Source organism: Rhinatrema bivittatum, chromosome 1 (genome assembly GCF_901001135.1).
Source record: "Rhinatrema bivittatum chromosome 1, aRhiBiv1.1, whole genome shotgun sequence".
Classification (NCBI taxonomy): Eukaryota; Metazoa; Chordata; class Amphibia; order Gymnophiona; family Rhinatrematidae; genus Rhinatrema; species Rhinatrema bivittatum.
Genome location: NC_042615.1, coordinates 43,672,340 through 43,695,779, shown reverse-complemented (window position 1 = coordinate 43,695,779; position 23,440 = coordinate 43,672,340). Strand labels below are relative to the sequence as shown.

The window sequence follows — 23,440 nt, the reverse complement described above, 5'->3', positions numbered from 1 at the left end:
TCCTGCACACTGGTCTCTCCTTAGACGCACGCACGTGCCATAGTCCCAGATTTAAAGGGCCCATGGTGGGAAATGATGTGGCGCCTCCTGATGATGTCTTCTCCAGCCAGTCCTATAAAAGGGCTCATCAGTCAGTTCTTCTTTGTCTTCACAAAGGTCTGCTAGTGCTTTCAAGGTCCTTCATGTTTCTTGTTTCTGGTCTCCTGGTTCCTGTGATCTTTTCGTCTTGTTTCTGAATCCAAGTCTTCACCTTGTTCCTTAATCCAAGTCTTCGCCTTGTTCCTTAATCCAAGTCTTCGCCTTGTTCCTTAATCCAAGTCTTTGCCGTGTTTCTGAATCCAAGTCCTTGCCTTGTTCCTGGTTCCAAGCCTTTGTCCTGTCTAGAGTCTTCAGAGTTTTCATTGCTGGTTCAAGTCTTTGGAAGTCCTTCTGAGTTCTGAGTTCCTGAGTCCAAAGTCCGAGTCAGAGTTCCTGAGTCAGAGTTCCTGAGTCTGAGTTCCTGTGTCCAGTCTCTGGTCTTCAGAGTTCTTGTTCCAGCTTCCATCTTGTTCAACGGTTTTGAGTCCAGTGCCTGTGCCGCTATTGGCATGGTCTGCAGCCAGTCCTGGGGTTGTGTAGGGTGTGCAGTGGTGCAGGACTCTCTCAGAACCTTCATCATGTTCCAAGTCCTGAGACTTCATCATGTCCTACTTTTCAGCATCTTGTCTATGCCTCCAGAATCATCTTCAGAGACCTCAGCCTCCACTAGTCCTCACGCTCAAACTGCTTCCAAGTGGCAGTCTGAAAGGCCTTTTGAGTGGCCAGAGGGCTAACCCAAAGACCAGCATAGGTTGCTGGTTCTCAGTTCCTGGAGCGTGTTGGATATCCAAGTGCTCCTGTTCCAAGTCAGGTGTTCCTGTTTCCAAGTCAAGCACATTCCTGTTTCAGCCAGTCGGTGCACGGATGCGTTCGCCCACCAGTGGCATGAACCACGGCCAGCCCTGGGGTTGTGCAGGTTGCGTTGTGGCACAGAGACTCATGCTCTCAAGTGTCCATCTATGCTCGCAACAGTAAGGCCCGAAGGGGAGGAGAGAAGGTCCAGAAGGTAAGGGGTTTGGATGTGGAGGAGAGTTAGCATGAGGTTGGGAGGTTGAGACGGGCCATTTTTTTCCCCAAGTTGGCAACTTTATTGTGGATGTGTTGAACCAATGTGGTTGAACCAGTCTTCATCATAGCTGAGTTTCAGACCCAAGTGAGCTTTGAACTAGTTTACCTTCAAGAGGGCTTCCTGTTGGGTTCATCCATTTCATGCAACCACCAGCAGCAGTAAGTGATGTTAACATGCTCTTTATTTCCAAAACAAAGTGGGATGTTAAACTAGCAACAGCAACAAGAAGGCCCTCATCTATGTAAGCCATTATACAGTATGCTTGGGTTTACAGTGTCCCTGCCAAGGGTTTGTTTTATTTGCTTGGACATTTTGAACATAAGAAGTACAATTTTCAAAGGGTTTAACTGGGCAACTAAATAGTTATCCAGCTAGATTTCCCTGAATAAAAATTAGCTACCTCAGAACAGATAAAATGACATGCAGGCTTTCATGACTTGCATACTTTTAGCCCGATTAAAAAGAGATGCTAGCGGGAGGTTTGCTTAGATTAGGGGAGGAAAGATCGCCTGTACAATTGCATTTTTAAATGTAGGAGTGGCATTTTGCCCTGTTCTGCCACACAGAGATAAAGCAGATTCAAAGTATGTTAGCACTTTGTAACTGCTTACCTTGTAGCCAGTGTTCCCTTTTGAAAACTAGCTACAGGCTCAGTGGGTACAAAAGTACCTGAGAACTTTACAGCAACAAGGGTTCTTGAAAAATGCGTCCTCCGCACACCCACCATTCCCCTTGTAATCAGTAATCACATTCAGTATTGTAACACCCTGTCCATTGGGGGTCACCACCTCTGCTTTGGGGAGCTTGGGATAACTCTCCCAAAGTGAGAAAATTGATCTCAGTTGGGTCGTGGGCTGGGGGCAGCTAAACCGCAAAGCCAAACTGGGTACGAGATACACACATACAGGCACTTCCAAAAAGCCATTGTCCACATCAAAGATTTGTGCTCCAAATAAAAATATAGTTTATTGGAAGTATCTTCAATTATTGTAGGAAAATATAAATTGCAGTCTTCTAGCAAATCCAGTAAGACTTCACTCTCAGTCTTTCAGAAAGCCTCAGACAAATTGTGTTACGGTCTATATACAGCGCTCTTCAGTCTGTACTAGGCCACACTGTTTAAAATCTCTTCTCCAACCCAGTAAATCACAAAGTACTCACGTTAGATCTCAGATGGCTTCAAGCTACTCACTGCCCCTTGTTGAAGGAGGAAATGGGAGACTTTCAACCCTGTTTCCAGGATCCAATCGGGCACAGGAATTTCCTATTCTGGTCCCAACCGGTCCCTTCACAGTTCCTTTCCTTTCCAGTACTTTTAACTTTTAAAATCAATTTCCAGTTGCTTTGCTCAGGCTCCCGGAGACACTATTGCAGTATCTCTGCCCACTCTCACCTCAGTTCCCTGGCACCCCAGGAGAAGGTCCTAGCTGCTGCCTTCTCTTGGCTTGGTGACTCTGGGGGAGCCCCCACCCTTGCTGTAAGCAGGATAATATACCCTTTCAAAACCCAGACCCCAGGGGCTAAACCAGTCTGTCTGTCAAGAAATTCAGGACCACCCCTTGACCAACAGATAACCTTTTGCTAGCTGCAACTTCCCTGCTCTTTTGTTGTCTCTAGTACTTGCCATTATCCACAATACATTCTCTGCAAATATACTTTGCAGTCCTTTCTCTGGCACACGGGCCACAGCATTAAGAATGTGCAATCTCTACAATTTTATTTTAAATCAGCTGCTGCTCAAGAGACGACATCTCTGCATCATCAAAAACCCCATGGAAAAAAAAGTTGCTGGTTCCTCACCCCCCACCCCCCCCAAGATGAGTCGATGGATTTTGTCAGAGAAATTCCCAGCCGCAAGTATTCTTTCTTGTAGTTCAGTTTGTGAAACTGATTCATTCACACTACATGAACGTTTTTGAAACAAAGTACTTTCATATTTTGATGTTGTCAGAGTTGTCTTTCACTGGCTAAGCATTTAGTAAAATGGGGAGAGGGGCGAAATGGAGAAGTTTCCTTAGTAAGGAGCACTCAGTGATTTTCAAGTCATCATTTCCATATGTGGGCAGTTTTATTCCAACTAAACCTCTTGCATGACTCTGTTTTCAGTACCTAAAGTCCAGTTCAAGGAGTCCATTTACCAGGTGAATGAAAAGGATGGGCAGGTAACTGCCATAGTTCATCGTAGTGGAGATGTTGGCCATAAATCCACAGTTCGCTGCTACACCCGGCAGGGCTCAGCTGAAGTCATGATGGATTACCAAGAGAGACCAAACACTGATGCCTCTGTTGTTGAATTCCTGCCAGGTAAGAAATTATTAACAGCCAGACTTGCAATTTCTGAGCAAAACCTAGGTAAAGAAAACCCGCTAACCCAGAAGGATGCAGGAATTTACAGCCAGAATGTATCAAGTTAGGGTCTTTTTGGTTTGGTTTCAAGTGTAATTTTTTTTACTGTGAGATTTATCATAAATACTTACACATACCCCTGTAAATGATTCATAACATGATAACAAGATTCTTGTGAACAGGAAGATGAATTTTATTTGCCAGTGTCACAGTTGGGGAAAAAAAACCTCTGGAACGTGAGGGCTGAGGTGTCCTTTGCTGATCCTGGTCTCACAGCAGGAACTGTGCACCAAGGTAATGGGGGACAACTAATGAAGTTTGTGGTTTAACACAAGTGGCTGCTTTTGCAGCAAGAGTACTACAGTTTAAGCCCAGGCTGCAAATCCATTAGAATCCCTACCAGATGAGGTGGGTGGAATGGAAGGGAAAATAGAGTGGAAAATGGACGACGGTGTTTGTGTTCTACATTGGTCAAAGCTCTAGAATGAGAGGGCACATCACACCTCAGCATCGGGAAGGAAATATGGTGCAATAGTGTGAGCCTTGGCCTAAGATTCAGCAAAAGTCCCATACCTAGAACATGAAATCAAGAGCTATCTACCACTGGCTTTCTTTGACTTTGTGCAAGTCACTAACTCTCTGAGATCTAGGTAGAAAGAAGTAAGGAGATATTCAAAGCAAAATATTTAGGTAAGTCAAGCCATGTAAAACTTGTTCAGCTTACTTAACCTGGCATATTCAGCAGCATGGCTATGCTGATGAATATCCTGCAAAAATCGCTACTTAGCCAGATAAGTCAGACCTGTAAAAAATATAACTTACCTGATTAATTTAACCAAATAAGTACGAATATTAATACTTATCCAGCTAGCTGACCATTAGATTCATTAAAATGCGATAAAAACACATGGATAATGCCTGTGATAATGCCTGGAAATTTTAGAATTTCCACATGGCACTTTGCATAGGTATTATTACTGCAACTCGTGGGGAGAGAGAGAGAGAGAGAGAGACTTTCTCACAGGATAAGCAGGATGGTAGTCCTCACATATGGGTGACATCATCAGGATGGAGCCCAATCACGGAAAACTTCTGTCAAAGTTACCAGAACTTTGACTGGCCCCTACTGGGCATGCCCAGCATGGCACTAACCCTGCAGCCAGCAGGGGTCCCCCTTCAGTCTTCTTTTTTCCGCACAGCAGTAGCCTCACGGTAAAGGAGCTCTGAAGAGATTTCTGACAGGAATTTTCCTCATGGAATTATTTAAAGTTAAATTGCCCCACAGGGGTCCCTCCTCTAACTTTTCTCTGACCGTGGTACTCCGGTAAGTTTTTACCCGTTTTCCGTCGATTACCGTCGAGTTTGGCCCTTGTAGCCTACTGGCCGTCGACCGTACCGCGGCTCAATTTTTTTCAATGGCCATGGCGTCGGGGTGCCCGGACTGTACTCGCACCATGTCTATCACAGACCCCCATGGAGTCTGTGTAATGTGTTGAGGCTGTGAGCATGATGTTCTGACTTGCACCAAATGTGCCCTTATGACACCAAAAGGTCGCAAGGCCAGAATGGAGAAGATGGAACTCCTCTTCCGTGCTCAAACCCCAACTCCGTCCATCACATAGATGTCGTCGGAACCGGCACCGTCGACTTTGTGCCAGCATCATCCACGACTGGTGACCGACCACCATCGACGTCTTCACGGCCATCGACACCCTCTACTCCCCCTCAAGATCGAGGGGATCGCAGGGAGAAACATCGCCATCGACATCGCAAGACTCGGACCATCGAGGGAGCGAAATCATCAACCTTGCCACCATCCGAGCCACTGTCGAAGAAGCCCCGTCCAGGAAAGGCACCGACCATTCCTGCGACCGGGTCACCGAGGCAACCCTCACCCGATCGGGGTTTGGGAGTCGCGATTCTGCCTGCAAAGGTGGTTCCTCCGGCTATGCCTCTTCTTTTCCGGATCCTGGGCTGCTCGCTCCAGGTCTCCAAGAAGAACTGGACTGGCTGGTTCAGGAGGCCATCGACAAGGCGATGCATCGTCTCCAGGTTCCTCCGGCACTGGCACCAGTTGTGGAACCTGTCATCAACCTGATTCCAGCAGCGCTAGCACCACTGCTATCCAGAATGGAGGCGCTGATGGCCGCCCTTCCACCGATGGATCCCGGGTCTCCGATGCCTCTCATGCCCTCCCCAATGACAGCGTCATCGGAAGGAGAAACACCGTTCCACATCCGTCCATCGGGAGTTTTGCCTCAGCCATCGATGCCGATAAGTCCCTCACCACCGATTCATCCGTTGGGGCCGATACGTCCGCCGGTGCCATCAAGTCATCCATCGATGCCTTCAGTGCCATCATCGGTGCCTCTGGTGATTCCTCCGATGTTTTCGGAACCTAGACTGGGACCCTCAGGTATCCAACCCCCTTCACTTCCTAAAGGACAGTCTGCTGATCCTTATGACACTTGGGGTGATGATACTTCAACAGACACCAATGACTTACCTTCACCACCTTCTCCCACTGAAAGTAGAAAGCGTTCTCCTCCAGAGGACCTCTCATTCATAAATTTTGTAAAGGAAATGTCTGAGTTGGTGCCTTTTCAACTGCAGACGGAACAGGATGATAGGCACCAGGTGATGGAGCTACTCCAATTCCTGAATGCCCCCAAGGTGATCACCTCTATTCCCATTCATCAGGTCCTTCTTGATCTCCTCAAAAAGAACTGGGAAAACCCTGGATCAATTGCTCCAGTACATAGAAAGGCTGACACTACTTATTTAGTTCAGTCAGCCCCAGGCTTTCAAAAATCCCAGCTTGACCACCACTCAGTTGTGGTAGAGTCTGCACAAAAGAGGGCAAAATGGTCAAAACCCCACTCGTCTACCCCACCTGCTAAGGAACAAAAATTCCTAGACAACATTGGTCGACGAGTATTCCAAGGGGCCATGCTCATCTCCCGAATTGCTGCCTATCAGCTTTGTATGACCCAGTACAATAGGGTCATCTTTAAACAGATACAGGACTTCTCCGAGTCCCTACCTGAACACTTCCAAGACCAGCTACAAACCCTTGTAAACAAAGGATTTGAGGCAGGCAAACATGAGATTCAAACATCTTATGACATTTTTGACACCTCTACCAGAGTGTCTGCAGCGGCTATTTCGGCAAGACGATGGGCCTGGCTCAAGTCTTCTGACCTTCGCCCAGAAGTGCAAGACCGGTTGTCCAACCTACCATGTATCGGAGATAATCTGTTTGGTGAACAGATCCAACGAATGGTGGCTGAATTAAAAGACCATCATGAGACCCTCAAACAACTCTCCTCGATGCCTTCTGACTTCTCCTTAAGACAGCCCTTCAGGAAGGACTCTAAGAAGTCGTTCTACCATCCAAGGAAGGCCTATCCACCACCAGCAAGGTCCCATACTACGAGACCGTGTCAAAAGCCTCAGACTCGCCAAGCTTGAAAACAAAAACCACAAGCAGCTCCCCAGCCAGGACCTGCTTCAGGTTTTTGACTTCTGCTTGGAGAGCAGCAGCCAGATTCCTCTGTCACATATACAAGTGGGAGGTCGATTGTGCCACTTTACAACATGTGGCAGTCAATCACAACCGATCAATGGGCATTGGCAATCATTGCTCAGGGTTACCATTTGAACTTTCTCGCCCTGCCACCGGACTCCCCACCTCTGCAGACGTGGAGACCTTCCGACCACTCTATTCTTCTGGATCAAGAAGTCTTCCTCCTTCTCCAGTCAAGAGCAATAGAACCCGTTCCGCACTCGCAGCAAGGCCCTAGGGTTCTATTCCCGGTACTTTTTAATCCCCAAAAAATCAGGGGGTGTTCGTCCAATATTGGACCTACGGGCTCTCAACAAGTACCTTCAGTGGGAAAAGTTCAAGATGGTAACCTTGGGATCGCTTCTACTTCTTCTACAAAGAGGAGACTGGCTCTGCTCTCTGGACCTCCAGGACGCATACACCCACATTGCGATATCTCCAGCTCATCGCAAGTACCTGAGGTTCCTAGTAGGCCCCAAGCACTATTAATACTGAGTGCTTCCGTTCGGCCTAGCGTCTGCACCACGAGTCTTTACCAAATGTCTCGTAGTTGTCGCAGCTTTCCTCAGAACCCAAGGTGTTCACATCTACCCCTATCTGGACGACTGGTTAGTCAGGGCTCCAACTCAGCAAACTGCTTGGTTGTCCCTTGATTTAACTCTACACACTCTAATTTCGCTAGGATTTCTAGTCAATTACGAGAAATCTTGTTTAGTCCCATCTCACACTTTGTCGTTTATTGGAGCAGACTTGGACACTTTGCAGGCAAAAGCTTTTCTGCCTCAACAACGAGCGTTAACTCTCGTGTCTCTTGCTCACCAGTTGCAGTCTCAACATGCTGCACCAGCTCGCCAATTCCTCATCCTTCTGGGTCACATGGCGTCCTCAGTCCATGTCACACCAATGGCCCGCTTGGCCATGAGGCTCATTCACTGGACTCTGCGATCTCAATGGACTCAAGCTATTCAGCCTTTGTCGACCATTGTTCACATCACCGACTCACTCCGTCTGTCTCTCGCCTGGTGGAAGAATCAAAGCAGTCTCCTCCAGGGATTGCCCTTTCAAGTTCCAAATCCTCAAGCCATTTTCACCACCGACGCTTCCAGTCTCGGGTGGGGAGCCCAAGTGGACGATCTGCAGACACAAGGGTCTTGGTCTCCAGAGGAAGCCAAACACGAAATAAATTTCCTGGAACTTCAAGCAATGCGATATGCTCTCAGGGCTTTTCAGGAGTGCCTATGAAATCAAGTCATCCTGATTCAGACGGACAACCAGGTGGCCATGTGGTACATCAACAAACAGGGAGGCACAAGCTCCTTCCTTCTGTGTCAGAAAGCTGCGCAGATATGGGCAGAAGCCCTCTCCTATTCGATGTACCTCAGAGCCACCTACCTGCCGGGAGTGGACAATGTGTTGGCACACAAGCTGAGTCACGTCTTCCAACCGCACGAGTGGTCTCGCAACCCCTTGGTAGCGAACTCAATCTTTCAACATTGGGGATATCTGCAGACAGACCTCTTTGCGTCCCCTCAGAACCACAAAGTGGACAATTACTGCTCCCTCATTCGCAGCAAACACTCTCAGCCCAGAGATGCATTCTCCATCTCTTGGGCAACCGGTCTGCTTTACGCATTCCCTCTGCTTCCTCTTCTCTCGAAGACTTCTCTCGAAGGGACAAGGGAACCATGATCCTGATAGCACCTCACTGGCCACGCCAAGTGTGGTTTCCAATACAGCAGGCTCTCTCCATCCGCAGGCACATTCCCTTGGGAAAGGACCCGCTTCTGACCACTCAAAACAACGGGTGCCTACTTCATCCCAACCTTCAAGCCTTGTCCCTGATGGCATGGATGTTGAAAGGTTAATCCTTCAACCTCTTAAACTTTCAGACCCAGTTTCCCGCGTCTTGATTGCTTCACGGAAGCCTTCCACGAGAAAATCTTACTCTTATAAATGGAAAAGGTTCACTTCATGCTGCTCTTCTCAGTCCCTTGATCCCTTTTCCTGTCCAATTCCAAAGTTTTTGGATTATCTCTGGCATCTGTCAGAGTCAGGTCTAAAGACCTCTTCCATCAGAATGCATGTCAGTGCGGTAGCCGCCTTCGATAAAGGTGTCGGGGATGTCCCTATATCAGTACAACCCCTCGTAACATGCTTTTTGAAGGGCTTGCTCCACCTCAAGCCACCTTTACATCCTCTGGCCCCTTCTTGGGACCTTAACCTGGTTCTCGGTCGGCTCATGAAACCACCATTCGAGCCTCTTCACTCCTGTGACCTAAAATATCTCAAATGGAAAGTGATTTTCCTTCTGGCTATCACTTCAGCTCGCAGGGTTAGTGAGTTACAGGCCCTAGTTACCCATCCGCCTTACACTAAACTCCTGCAGGACCGGGCAGTACTCCGCACTCATCCTAAGTTTTTACCTAAGGTAGTCTCAGAGTTTCATATTAATCAATCCATCATACTACCTACCTTCTTTCCCAGGCCCCATTTCAATCCAGGGGAACAGGCTCTGCATTCCCTTGACTGTAAACGGGCTCAAGCTTTTTATCTAGACCGTACAGTTGCCCACAGAAAGAGCACTCAGTTATTTGTCTCTTTCCACCCCAACAAATTAGGGCAACCTGTGGGTAAGCAGACTCTCTCCTCCTGGTTGGTGGACTGCATATTTTTTTGCTCTCAGCAAGCAGGCATTCCTTTTCAAGACCGTGTTAAAGCACACTCTATGAGGGCCATGGCGACTTCAGTAGAACACCTACGATCGGTGCCGCTTCCTGATTTGCAGGGCTGCCACCTGGCGTTCTCTCCATACCTTTGCAGCCCACTATTGCTTGGACAAAGCCGGAAGACAAGATTCCATCTTCGGCCAGGCTGTCCTGCGTAACCTGTTTTCAACATGACGTACCAACATCCTTCCGCTTGCCCGGTAGGGTTCAGGATGCCCTTTACCAAATTCTACTCCAGTTGTTGTGCCTGTTGCACACCGTTGGGTACATTTGGTGCATGTTCGGACATCCTCTGCTCGGTTCTCACCCATATGTGAGAACTACCATCCTGCTTGTCCTGTGAGAAAGCAAATGTTGCTTACCTGTAACAGGTGTTCTCACAGGACAGCAGGATGTTAGTCCTCACGAAACCCACCTGCCGCCCCGCGGTGTTTGGTTCATAACGTTTTGTTATTTTATTTTTCGGCACTGCCTGTAGCTTTCAAATAAGACTGAAGGGGAACCCCTGCTGGCTGCAGGGTTAGTGCCATGCTGGGCATGCCCAGCAGGGGCCAGTCAAAGTTCTGGAAACTTTGACAGAAGTTTTCTGTGACTGAGCTCCATCCTGATGATGTCACCCGTATGTGAGGACTAACATCCTGCTGTCCTGTGAGAACACCTGTTACAGGTAAGCAACATTTGCTATCTATAAGGCCTTCATAGTCAAGTAGTTCTATGCCTATAGGAGGGTCACCTAATAGCTCAAAGTGAGGTGTTGGTGGTGGTTTAGGGTTTAGTGGCCAGTTTATCATGCAGAGTAAGACGTACGAACAGCACAGTACACCTCGGTGAAGATTTGACTTCATTTGGAGTGAGGAAAGTCTCACAAAGATGAAATTCTGTACTGTTATCTTGCCCTAGCTTGATGGTACCCTGTTATAGGTCCATCAAGCTAGGGTGAGAGAACACAGTAGAAATTTCATTTTTGTGAGACTTTCCTGTTTCCATATGAAATCAAATCTTCACTGAGGTGTACTGTGCTGTTTGTATGTCTTATTCTGCATACAGTGAAGGCCCTCTCTCTCTCCTCTCCCTCTTCCCCTCTCTTCCTCCCCCTCTCCCAAGCACACAAATGGCTGAAATGCAATTCTAAACATTTATCGTGAATTGCGTTACAGCCATTTCGGTAATATCGCACAGCTTAACGCCAGGAAAAAAGGTGTAGTTATTTCCAGCGTTAAAACCATGTGATGGCATGCATTATTGCGATATTGCCCCTCATTTTCATAATTCCTGCCCAAACTCCTCCCTAATCCCACCCTTTTCCAAATTTGCATTCATACCATGCGATAACATTATTATTGCATGTGTTATGGCGTTAACGCATGCATTAACGCCATAACGCATTTTGATGAATGCTCCTGATAGCCGGATAAGTAGTGCTGCCCCGATCTGCCCACTGGATATCTTGCTAAATAGCACTAAATTTTGGCCTCAGGATGTTTATTCAAATCTGGTTTCCCTGATAACAAATTGAATTTTTTTAATCATTATTACAGCCGTGGCTTCAGTGCCATACAGGTGATACTAGTGTGTATGATTTTACTTTTTATCCATTTAGGAATGTTGTTGGGTTTTTTTATTAGAGTGTTTGTTCAAACTATTTTGAAGACTGTTTCTGAAATCCCTGAAACTTAAAATGCTGCTTCTGTTTCTATTGTATTAATTTATTTATGAACATTTGATATTTCACTTGTTCCTAGGATAGGAGAGAGAAAAAGGGAAAAAAAATGGATAAAGTGCATAGCTTGCTGGGCAGACTAGATGGGCCGTTTGGTCTTCTTCTGCCGTCATTTCATTTCTATGTTTCTATAGTCTCAAGGTGCAATATAATCAAATTATAATTACATTTACAATTGAGTCATAGCTTACCATTATCACAGGAGCATTGCTAGCAGATCTGAGTAACGATAAGTACAGAACTTGGTTGAAAAGGAAGTAGCAGAGCATGTGCTAAATTTTTGGTCTGCTTGACAGAAAGGGAATAAGGGTAGATAGAGATGGGCACCAGTACAAAGCAAAAAGCCAATACCAAGAAAGAGAAGAGTCTTAAATATGAAGCCCTTGGGGCTGCAGGTGATTTCATGACCAAGAGCTCTGTACTAGTGCAGCTGGCAGATTTGACCCCCAGGTACATGAAGGCGTACCTAACCATTCTTGAGCTATTGGTTTCCATTGTGAGGTTATGATCCAGATGAACCCCCTAGGCTCTGTACTGAGTCTTTGGGGTGTAAGGGGGTTTCTGATAAGGAGGGTAGCGATGGTAAGGGGTGGCCTTGGTGGTTCAGCCAAAGGAATTCAGATTTAGAGGAATTTAATTTAATTTAAAAATATATAATTTTACTCACATTATCTTAAATTCTAAGCAAGTTCCAAACAACATATATCAAATGAACCTGTAATAAAATACAGTATATATTAGTGAACATTAACAAGTTTAAGTTAGTGGTCATTGAGCCACTGGGCTATTGCTATGAGAAGGTTATTGAGACTGGTGATGGATAAGATTTGGTCTGATCCCATTTTGATACAGAATTTGATATCATCTGTGAAAAAATGGCAGACAGTATTATACTTAAACAAATCCAAATACCCGTTTATAATGTTCAAACATTTATTACAAAATCAGCATAAAAACTATTAACACAGATATTCACAATACACATATGTACTACCCCAGACATAAATATCTACACATACAATAGCACACATACAGAATAAAATACAAAATAACATACAATAATTTTAAATGCCTCCAATAAATTCAAATGGATTTTCATATACCCCTGTTGTAGTCCTAATATATTCCCAACAAAGGCTCTTGTTTCACCAGTGGCTTCATCAGGGGATATTTCATAACTCGCTAGGGGTAAATGACTAATTCATTATCATATGATGCCCCACCAACAATTATTTTGCTTGTAGTGTGTGTTCCCGTTCTGAACTATATTTTCCTCTGATGACGACTCCAGATGATAAATTGCAAATATTAACTTTCCGTGTTCAAACATATTCCATTAATCTTCAAGCATATGTTTCACCAATTAAATAAAGACTGTGCCCACTCATCAGCTACAAAACCTTTTAATCAAGACTCCTCATCGGCCATCATATTCAAAGGGTACTGTATACCTAAACCTTCCAATTGAATCTTCCTTAATACGTATCGGGATTTTTAAGGGAAAATTCCTGCACTTCTGCTGCGCCCTTCTGAGATCCTGGGTGAGGATCACAACTCCATTCAACTCTCTTTCCTTGTAATCTGGAACAGCCCCAGACTAAGTAGAGTCAGGTCTTTTGCCTTAATGACCGAGTCCCTAATGGGATGAATCCCCTTGTCTATCAAGAAGGTAGGTTACACCTCCTGACACATAGCTGACCCAGAGCTCTGGAATATTCTTATACTGGCTCCATGCACATCCTGTTCTCTTCCAGCAGATGTCGATACACTGCTTACAACTCCTCAAGGCTCCCATACACAGGAAACCTGCATTTTTACCATTAAACCTTTCAGCATCTTTAACCTCTATAAACTTTCTGTGCCACATCTGAATGATGTTTGATATGACTAGCAAGACAAAATTCATAAGAATAAAGGATATTGCCCTCTTCTAGGAAGTCTTGGAGCTGAAAGTAGACTACTTTCTCCACTGTTTTGGATAAAAAATGAAGGCTGGAGACTAGTTGATTGAGATAGACTACTTTTGGATCAGAGCCCATTTTCTTTAAGATAGGTTTGATTACAGCTTTTTTTAGTTAAAAAAGCAGGACATGCTGGGTCAGTATTGCATTTATTATGGTGGTTATCCAAGGGGCTAAATCTTGTCTTAAGTTACAAATGAATTTGGTGGGTATGGGTTCTTATTAATGGGCAGATTGAAGCCTTAGGTGGCCAGTGTTGGAGGATGCGTGCTGATTTTTCCACAAGGATGCCAGTAGCCCATGTTTCCCTACTTTCTCTGCAGGGGAAATCGAGAAGCCCTGTGTGGTGACCCTGGAGAATGATGCTATTTACGAGGAGGAGGAAGAATTCAGGTTGGTGCTGGGCACACCGAAGAGCAGTTTGCCATTCGGAGCCGTAGTCGGGGAGCAAAAGGAGGCATTGATCAGAATCCAGGATGAGGAAGACAGTAAGTGTTCAATCTCTGTTTTTGTTCAAGTGAAAAAAAACAAACCACAGATAACCAGACTCGGTGTAGTTTTCTTACACTACAAATATAGATTGCACCTAGAAGCTTCAGTTCTGCAAAGTTCCTAATCAGTGCAAATGGGCAAATATCTGAAGAGTTTAGTCCAGCAGCCTTTTTCTTTTGCTGCAGGAGAGATAATGGGTCACACTCTGGGGACATGTGGTTTTGTCTTTTGGAGATTTACTTCTGTGTATAATCTTTTGCACACTTCCAGATTTTGCAGCATAGTCAGTGTCTAGACTGAAAAGAGTGGGTGTACATTGTGTTCAGTCTTCTTACTAGGCTACTTATTGGTACTACTGTCCATGCAACCTTTTAAATATGCACCCAGAGCATTTTTCTAACACCTTAATGAGTCAACTGAAAGGAATAGAAATGAGTTGACTCTTAATGTATATGGGAATAATCCCGCAGAGCTATTTTTTATGTTTAACTGTTTTATTGGTTGTCAAAATATAAACATCCTAATTGTCAGAATACATTAACTTGTCAATAGAGTTTTCCCCTTTGAAATCCCAGAACACAAGTAATTCAACATATGGACCAAAACGGAGACAAAAGCTCAATAATTTAAAAGATTTAGCAAAGTAGAAAAATAATGTAACCTACAGACTTTTTAAGAATTTGAACTTTGATTAGACAGCATATGAATGTTGAATGAGAGATGATGTAGTATGTGTATTTAAGAAAATAAACATGCAGCAGTAATACAGGTCTGTGTCACTGATTGGTAACAGCTCTCACCTGCCCTCTTCCTTCCAGAACCAATCATCAAATTTGCTGAAATCAAATACAGTATCCAGGAGCCCCAGCAACCTGGAGCAGTAGTTATCGTGGAGCTCCCAGTCCTGCGCTTAGGGGACAGCTCCAAGGTCTCTATTGTAAGGGTCCATACAAAGGACGGCTCGGCCACCTCTGGGGAAGACTATAATCCACTTTCTGAAGGTAGGTACTGGTCCTTCATTCATGAGACAGGCATGGGCAGAGTGATGCAGCACTGTACAAAGAACGGCGCCCGCAGCGAGCTGCATATGCCAGTCTTCAGTACCTTTTAAGCCTCGCTTACCCTATATAGATGAACTGCCTGCATGCCGCTAGTTATCTTGCTCTTGACTGCTTTTACTTCTAATTCAGATATTGAATTTAAAGAAGGAGAAACTGAACACGTTGTCAAAGTTGAGGTCTTCTATGATGGAGTCAGAGAAATGAGAGAAGCCTTCACTGTGCATTTGAAACCGGATGAGAACATGGTGGCAGAGACACAGGTAAAAGGAATGCAGATTTCTATAGAAGGAAAGTCTTGATTGTAATAGGAGGATGGTATTGGCATGTGCTGCTGTGTCAGAACCACATCTCTCTGGTGAAGTATGAGACATGAGGGCAGCACCCAGGAATGTGTATTTATTTTTGTTCATTTTGCACATGTAACCCTTAATGGGGGTTTTAATCTCAAGGGCATACAAACTTATTTATTCTTTGGGGTTGCTCTGGCTAGCACTCTTCCCATACACAACTCTTTCTCCTATGTCTTTACTCTCTTTCTCCTGTTTTTACTCTCTTTCTCCCATGACTTTATTGTCTGTCCCAAGGGTGGAAACCTTTTTGTGGGGGGGCGCTCTCACTTATGGCCCAGATGGTGGTGTGTTTCTCCCTGTGTTGTGTTAGCTGCTGCACCCCAAGGTGCGAGATGCTGAAACAAACCAGGCAGGACAAGGCACTGGGTGTTAAATTAAATATTTACTGATTCTGTAATAATTAAATCAAAGTCCATTCCAATAAAAGTGAAATTTACAGCTGACTGATGTACAAAGGTGTTTTTTCTCTTCTGGTAGGTGTCCTTTATCTCTCAGGTATCTGGGCAAAGCTTCCCATCGCGATTTTAAACTGCACAAAAGCTCTCCCAGTGGCAGAATGGGAATCATATTGGAGGAGTCCCCTCAAACACGGGAAAAGTCCTACCTGAGTCCAGTTTATTCATGATTACCCAGCCTGTCCTGGTCCCATGGAGTGGAGATCCAAGTGGAAACTCCGAGAATCTTGGTCCTTCTCCTCCATGTTAATACTGGTGACCTCTCTGGCAAGAAAAGTCATTAGAACATAGGAACCAGGCTACCCCAGCCCTGGAACCCCGGGGGAGAGGGTGAGTCAAAAAACCTCCCACAACAAAATTCGAATACTTGCTTTCTGAAAAATCTCTCGGTGGCTGCTGCTTTACTATCACTGGTGCTTGCCGCATCTAGAAAGTAGATTAAGGCTCACATTCTTTAGCCCTTGTTCTTTGTGCCTGGGGGGAGCCTTTTCCAAAGGATGCAAGGTTTAAGCAGGAATCACTTCTGAAAAAAGTCAGGATACATCTTGGCCATCAAAATCTCACTCAGAACGATCTATCACTGGTGCTTGCTCCCTCTAGGGTGTAGAGGGGCTCATAGATCTTTCGGTCTCTGGGATGAGAGTCCTTTTTCCCCAGAGGGAATCAGGCAAAAATCTATCTCGCTACAAGTAAATACTGAACAACCCTCTGGCAGGCTGGGAGGCCTCACCAGAGAATGGAAAAAACTACATCCTCACTGCTCTGAATCTAAATGAAAATGACTCCAAAGAACACTAAATAGGAGCAGGCAACCACTCCAGACCCTCCAGGTTGGGAGGGGCAGAAAGGGATGGAAGGCTCAAAGTTGTAAAGTTCTAAGCAAGGACTTAGTGATATCTAGCAGCCAACTCGTAGGCGTGCCACATATATATCTATGTAACTCTTTTTCGGGGAATAGTTAGGAATCCAAAGGGCCATAAAATTATTTCTTTATGTGGGCTAACTCTTTTGTCCTTTCCTCGACTCTTTTGTTTCCCAAGTGGTGGGGGGGATTCTTCTCTATGGGGGGAAGGATAACCTTCTGGGCCCAAACACTGGAAACCTGTGTGTGTGTGTGTTACTCTTGCTCTTTGGGACAGGTACCTGGACAAAACAGACAGAACTTGCTGGATGGATGTTCAAAATAATATTAATATTTACTGATATTGATTGTAAGAAAATCAATAAAGTGAATAAATCGAATGTCGAAAAGCATCCAGATTTTTTGTCTTTGTTGTAGTACAAGTTTACTTGATGTATCCCCCTCTGAAAGAGTCCCTTGTTACTAAAACTTGGAATCCATCCATCATGTGGAATGAATGTCTGTCCCAAGGGACTGGGGTATCCTAACCAGAGTGGATGTCCCTTTTCCCAACAGTACCTAATTCCAGAAGAGCATGCCCGATTTTCACCTGCCTGAATCCCATGTCCCAGGGTGGAAACTGCAGTTGGGGGTCTCCTGATGGTCTTCTTCTCCAGCTCTTCTTTAAAAGAATAGTTCATTGACCCTCCTGAGGGAATTGCCAATTCTGGAACATATATTACAGTCCTGATCTTTTCAAAAAATATACTTCAGATATTGTTCTGTTTCTTCTCCCATTCTTTAACTCAGCTGGCTCAATGAGCGGTTCTCTGGGGGATATGGCCAATGCTACTATTACTTTAATTTACAAAAAGAGTAAAGATGCAGTAGATTGTGGGGCTTACTGGCCTATATATCTTCTTAATTCTGACATTAAAATACTGGCTAAAATATTACAGCTGAGATTAGAACACGTTCTCCCTAATCTGGTGCATAAGGACCAAACCGCCTTTATGAAGGGCAGGGTGTCTTCATCTAATACTAGGCGTTTATTCATTATCATTTCTATGACCCATAAAAGAGGTATACCAGGCTTAATCCTTTCCCTGGGTGGAGAGAAGGCCTTCGATAGGTTATCATGGGCCTTCCTCTTTGAGGTTATGACTAGTGGGTCTTCCTTGGAGACTTGTTTCATGGGTATCAGCTATGTACCAAAGGCCCAGGGCTAGGCTTCTAATTAATGGAGAATTATCTTCTTTTATTCCTGTAGTACGAGGCACTCACTCCTGCTATTTGAGGCACCCCTGATGCTATTTGCATCAGGGGTGCCTGCTCTCACTCCTGCTATTTGATCTGGCCATAGATCCTCTAGCGGTGACGGTAAGACAGCACCCAGTATCCATGGCTTGAAGTTGGGGAACAGGTACATAAAATTTCATTATATGCTGATGATGTTTTGCTGTACGTGTCAAGTCCCCACGAGTCACGTCCAGTGCTGCTTGACCTCCTGACTTCTTCTGGCTCTTTCCCTGTTATAAAATAAATTTGGATAAGTCTGAATTCTTTTCTTTAGGTCCTAGACTGACTATACCGGATTGTTTTTCAATTTTTAGGCATGTGCGGGAGTGGTTCAAGTATCTAAGTATTTATATCCCTAATTTATTTAAAGAATTATATGCGACAAATTTTGCTAGGTTGGTTAGTAAAATCAGACAGGATATGGTAGACTGGGAACATTTAACGTTTTGTGGTATGGACGAATTAGCTTATTGCAGATTAACATACTGCCGAAGCTGTGGTATAGGTTTCAGCATGTTCCCTGTCTCATCCTGGCCCATTTTTAACGATTTGTGTAGTTACATGGTTACATTTATTTATGAAACCTCACCCCGTTGTGCCGACCTAGCAAGGGTGAGGCCATAAAGTTATTTAAACTCTTCATGGCATGAACCCTGATTCGCTCTTGTACCTCCTTTACTTCCCAAGGTGTGGATTCTCTGGCCTGGGGGAAGAAAGGAATCTTCTTAGGTCCCAATGTGACAGGGGTGGTTTCTTTGCCCATTCCCTTGTGTTTTCCCTGGGGAGGATGCTGGTTTCTGTAGTGAGTGCAGAAGTAATTACTCTGGAGCCACTTGGATAGTGTCCAGAATAAAAGGCTTTAGTGTTAAGCACTGATGGTGAATGTCACAAAACTCAAACTGCAACACCACAGAAATCTCTCTTCAATCCCTTTAGAGCCTCTTCCCTCCATGTGTGCAGGACTCACTTATATCAGAGCAGGGAATACATCCACTCTCTTAGATTATGGTAAAGTGGAGCTCCCAGAGGGGCAGGGTCTTAAGGATGGTCAAAACCTCTTCCAGGCTAATAAAAATAGCAAAGTCTGCGGCACAGAGAGTAAATCCTTTCTTTCTCTCCCCAGGGTGGTGAACACCAGATGGGTGTCCCCAGTGATATTTTCTCCTTTACTCATGGTTAGCAGATCTTCAGGGTCTCCTTGATCTTACACAGTCCTTTTAGTACTCCCTCTAGATCCTCGATGGAAAGGACCCCCTTTGAAACAAGCAGTTCTCTTCTAGCAGGAAGGAAGTGGCAGCCAAAAACCTTCCTCCTGCATCTTCTAACAAATGTGTTCTTTCCCCAAAAAGAAACAGAAAATAACAGCGGAGTCCTCTCCTCACAGCAAGACACCACCACTTCAGGGGGTGTATTTTCCCAATTTCTGGGTAGCTTTAGAACGTGAGCAGGCTGAACTGGCTAATTTGGCTACTTTATTGTTTATGCCTTCTGATTCGCCACATGGTTGAAGGGTTTGTAGAATTCGTCCAATGCTAACCCATACATTGCAGATCTGGAGGCAGGTTATTAAGTTTCTGGGTAAGGACCATGGGAGTTTGTTTCCTATTTCCCCTATCTATGCTAACCCATGTATTTCTAATTGTACCTTTATCCAAAGGTACATGAGTGGCGTAATAAGGGCTTGCTTTGTATAGCGCAGTTTTGGGACGAGAGTGATTTTCTGGAGTTCAATGAGCTTCAGAATGATTATGAGCTAGATCAGGGTTCCTGAGCCTATTACTTTCAGCTGTGATGGGCTTTGGGGGAGCTACATGAGTTTGGCACAGCCTATTCATTCCCTAAATGGTTTGGAAAGTTTTATCACTAATATGGGCTCACTTAAGAAAGGTTTAGCTGTGCTGTTTCAGGGCATCTTGAAATATGGATCTGGGCCTAAATCTTGATTCTAGGGCTTGGAAGATTATATGGAACAATGCCCATCATATTACTATTTCTACGAGATGTACAGAGCTTATGGTCCATCTGCTTCACAGGACTTACCGTACTCCACTGTTTTATGCACGGTTTTCTGATGTGTGTCCGGATTGCTGGAGGGGATGTGGTCAGAGAGATTTTTTTATTCATATCTGGTGGTTTTGTCCTATAGTTCAAACATTCTGGTCCCAAATTGTGCAAGAAATTGCTGATATTATTGATACTGCTGTACATGTTTGGCCTTTACTTGGTCTCCTAGGAGAATGAGATGGGGCTCTGGAACTGGTGACGTGCAGGAAATTAGTGGGTCAGTTGTGTTAGGACTATGGCTGCTATGCAGCCTCCTCACCACCAGAGGCCCCTCATGAGCAAGCCCCCCTGGCTGGCCTAGTCTGTCCTACCTATCTGCTCCACGTCCCAAATTCCCTACTTAACTTCGCCTAGCCCATGCCTCGGTGCTTCGGCATCGAGTTCCTTTGGACTCCCTGCTTTAGCCTCCTGTTACTTATCCTGTGCGCCTCCGGGCTTCTCGCTTATCTGTCTTGCTCTGTGGCCTTGGGCCTCTGCTTATTTGGTCCTGTAGACATTCTGCCTTGCCTGCTTCCTTCGTGTCTGTTCTTGAATCCCTCCCTGTTGCTGTCCTACTTCCCCCTGCTTCCTTGCCTCGCTGCCTTCAGCCTTTGTGGTTCCTGTTCAGTGTAGTCTTGTCTTGGTTTGTCTAGTCCTGTCATTATCTGTCCTGCTCGCCCTGGTTCTCATCCAGCTCACACTTACCTACATTCAGTCTCACGCTTACCTGCACGCTATCCTGATTCCACCCATACTTGCACTCAGTTCCTGTATACAGACCTTGCTTACCCTCACTCACATCCACGCTACCCCCATGCTGTTCCAGTGTTTCCTGATGTTCACTCTTGCACCCAGCACCAGAGACTCCTTCTCAGCCAGCACCCAGCACCAGAGACTCCTATCATCCTACACCCAGCTCCAGAGACACTAACCAGCCTTACCAGATATTCTGCTGTTGTTCCCATTCTCCTGGCCTGAGTCACCCCTGCAGGAGTTGTTCACCACACCCGGCTATCGCCCAACCGTAACAAGTTGCTACTGGCGGTGCGTTTCACTATTGCCAACTTCTGGAAAACTACTCCCACTCTGGCTTACTAGCAGACCCAGGTACAAGATATTGCTGACCTAGAAAGGTTGTGCTTTGATCTAAAAGGGGAATTTTATAAGTATGAAAAAGTATAGGGTCTGTACCATTCACATTATGTATCTCCTATATCTGTTATTCCCTGATTTCCTTTCCTTTATGTACTATGCTATGCAAAAGATGTATATTGGAAGTACATAGGTGATGTATCCTGAAAACGTTTATTAAAAACTTTAACAAAAAATCTTTTAAAATTGCCTCCCCTTCAATGTGGGTTAAAGTACATGGTTATTCTTATATCTGTAAAACTACTTAGACAAGGAGGAAGAAGATTTTTTACTTGAAGAATGGAGGATTAGCCTATTAGTTAAAGCAGTGGGCTGATTAGCATGCAAATTGTTATGCTCTTCTCCTCCAGAGGGGAGGAGTTAGCAATCTGTTATCACTCACCCCGCCAGGAGGGTGGAGTTAGCAATCTGTTCTGCTTTTCTCCTGAAAGAGGGAGGAGTAGCAATCTATCATGATCTGCTCCTCCAGAGGGGAGGAGTTAGCTATCTGTAGCACTTACCCTGCCAGGAGGGCAAAGTTAGTAATCTGTTAACGAACTGCTGTTAGATGTTCCTGTAAGAAAAGGAAGTAGCAATCTCTTATGGATCAACTCCCCAAGGAAGAGGAGTTGGTAGTCTGTTCAATGATACTCTTCTGAGGAGAGGAGCTAACAATAGGTATATTGTACTTCGCTACTGAGATAGCAATCTATCATGCCTCCGCCACGGAGTAGCAATCTGTTATATATAGGCTGCTGACAAGTCCCATAGAAAGAGAAGTTAGCTATCTATATAATACTTTCGTAAGCGGTGTAGTGGTCGGTAGTGGTTGGCTCCCACAGAGTGACAGTAGTGTAAGGAATGACCACTTGGAGGAAATGGTGAATCCCTGGGCCGATGGCAGATGACAGCGCCCCCAGGAGGAGATCCTGAGAGGAACCACCGGCTAGGCTAGAATATGAAATAAACACAATAGTTCTTTATTAGGCTGGAAGCTGGACCACCAGTGGTGACAGTAGTGAGTCAATGTGTCTGGCAAGGCTGAAGTCCTTCTGATACTGGAATATAATCTCTGGGTTGCTGAGCTGTAGAGAGAGACTATAAGTAGTGAGTAGACAGAGTATACTGGATACAAGATGGTATACTCACAATAGTAGATGTCTGCAATGGTCTCTATGCCACAGAGAGTCTTCAGTACATCAGGAACAGGAGCCATAGGCGAGCACTGGTTCCTACAAACAGTCTGTAATAAGAACTCACAATAGCTGTATATGATATGGCTTCTAGAGGAGAAGAGAGTCTGTAAAGGATTCTAGGAACATGGGCCCTCGTGGAGCGAGTACCGATTACTATCTGCAATCTTGCCAATATAACTCTCGATCTCTGTACCTGCAATAACGTCTTGGACGGAAGGGAGTCTTCAGAGCTATAGGAATGTAGGCCCTCGTGGAGCAAGTACCGATTCCTATCTACAATAGAACTCACTGTGTTCACGTCTGCGATCGCTTCCAGGCAATGAAGAGTCTTCTGAGTATGCTGGCAATCTGAAATCAAGAAGAGAGAGGAGCCCCCGTGGAGTGGGTACTCCTGGTAAGTTTGAAAAGGCCGAGCAGTGGAGAAGGATTCCCCTCGCTGACTCGGATTGTTGTTGCAAGTATCGTGGATTTCCAAAGCAAGTCCTGTTGGAGTTCCTTGCTAACTCATTAGAGGTTAGCAAACAAAGACCTTTTAAAGTGAAAATGGATGACGTCACTACGGGGGGACGCCCCTGAGGTTCGCGCCCTTGCTGGTACAAAGTCTGGAGCGCATGCGTGCCCTTACGTCATCGGGAACATGGCGGATCCGTAGTGTCAAGCCAGCCTGGGGACACTGGGACCAAGAGGCAGGGAGAAGCCGGGGCCGCAGCTGTCCGTCAGAGCCGAAGAGAATCGCTCCCAAGGTAGAGAGAGTGGAGCGAGGGGCAAGAAGAGGCACGAACGCAACACAAATGCATGCTTATCAGCTCATAAATACACTCAGTAATGCAAATCAAATAACGTGGTTTGCCAAAGAAATTGCAAGCTACATTATATGATTTGAACTTAGCTCTCCTGGGAGCATCAGGATGTTAATGTAAGTCCCAATGCTCAAGGGGCGCTGTCTTAAAGGGGCCGGCAGTCCCGAATCAATCCACCCCAAATAATAAAAAAAACCTGGGAAGATGCATAGACCCCCTGTCCACCCCTTCACTCTCCCTAAAGGCAGCTGTACATAGAAAAAAATATTTTAGGCAATTTTAAAGTCCAGAGCAAGCCCTCCCCCCT

At 45.2% G+C, this 23,440-nt stretch overlaps 1 protein-coding gene across 3 annotated transcripts in view; it reads left to right on the top strand.

Moving 5' to 3' along the window:
- The window catches only part of FREM3 (FRAS1 related extracellular matrix 3), a 345,523-nt gene that overhangs the window by 218,513 nt on the left and 103,570 nt on the right, over positions 1-23,440 (top strand). For 2 of the 3 annotated variants that reach the window (XM_029599602.1, XM_029599686.1), the window contains exons 9-12: positions 3,254-3,451; positions 13,789-13,953; positions 14,776-14,958; positions 15,148-15,278. In XM_029599602.1, coding sequence (XP_029455462.1) covers positions 3,254-3,451; positions 13,789-13,953; positions 14,776-14,958; positions 15,148-15,278 — 677 coding nt within the window. Of the gene's footprint in view, positions 1-3,253; positions 3,452-13,788; positions 13,954-14,775; positions 14,959-15,147; positions 15,279-15,845; positions 15,932-23,440 lie in introns of those variants that run through there. The other variant, XM_029599769.1, reaches the window with a different exon arrangement.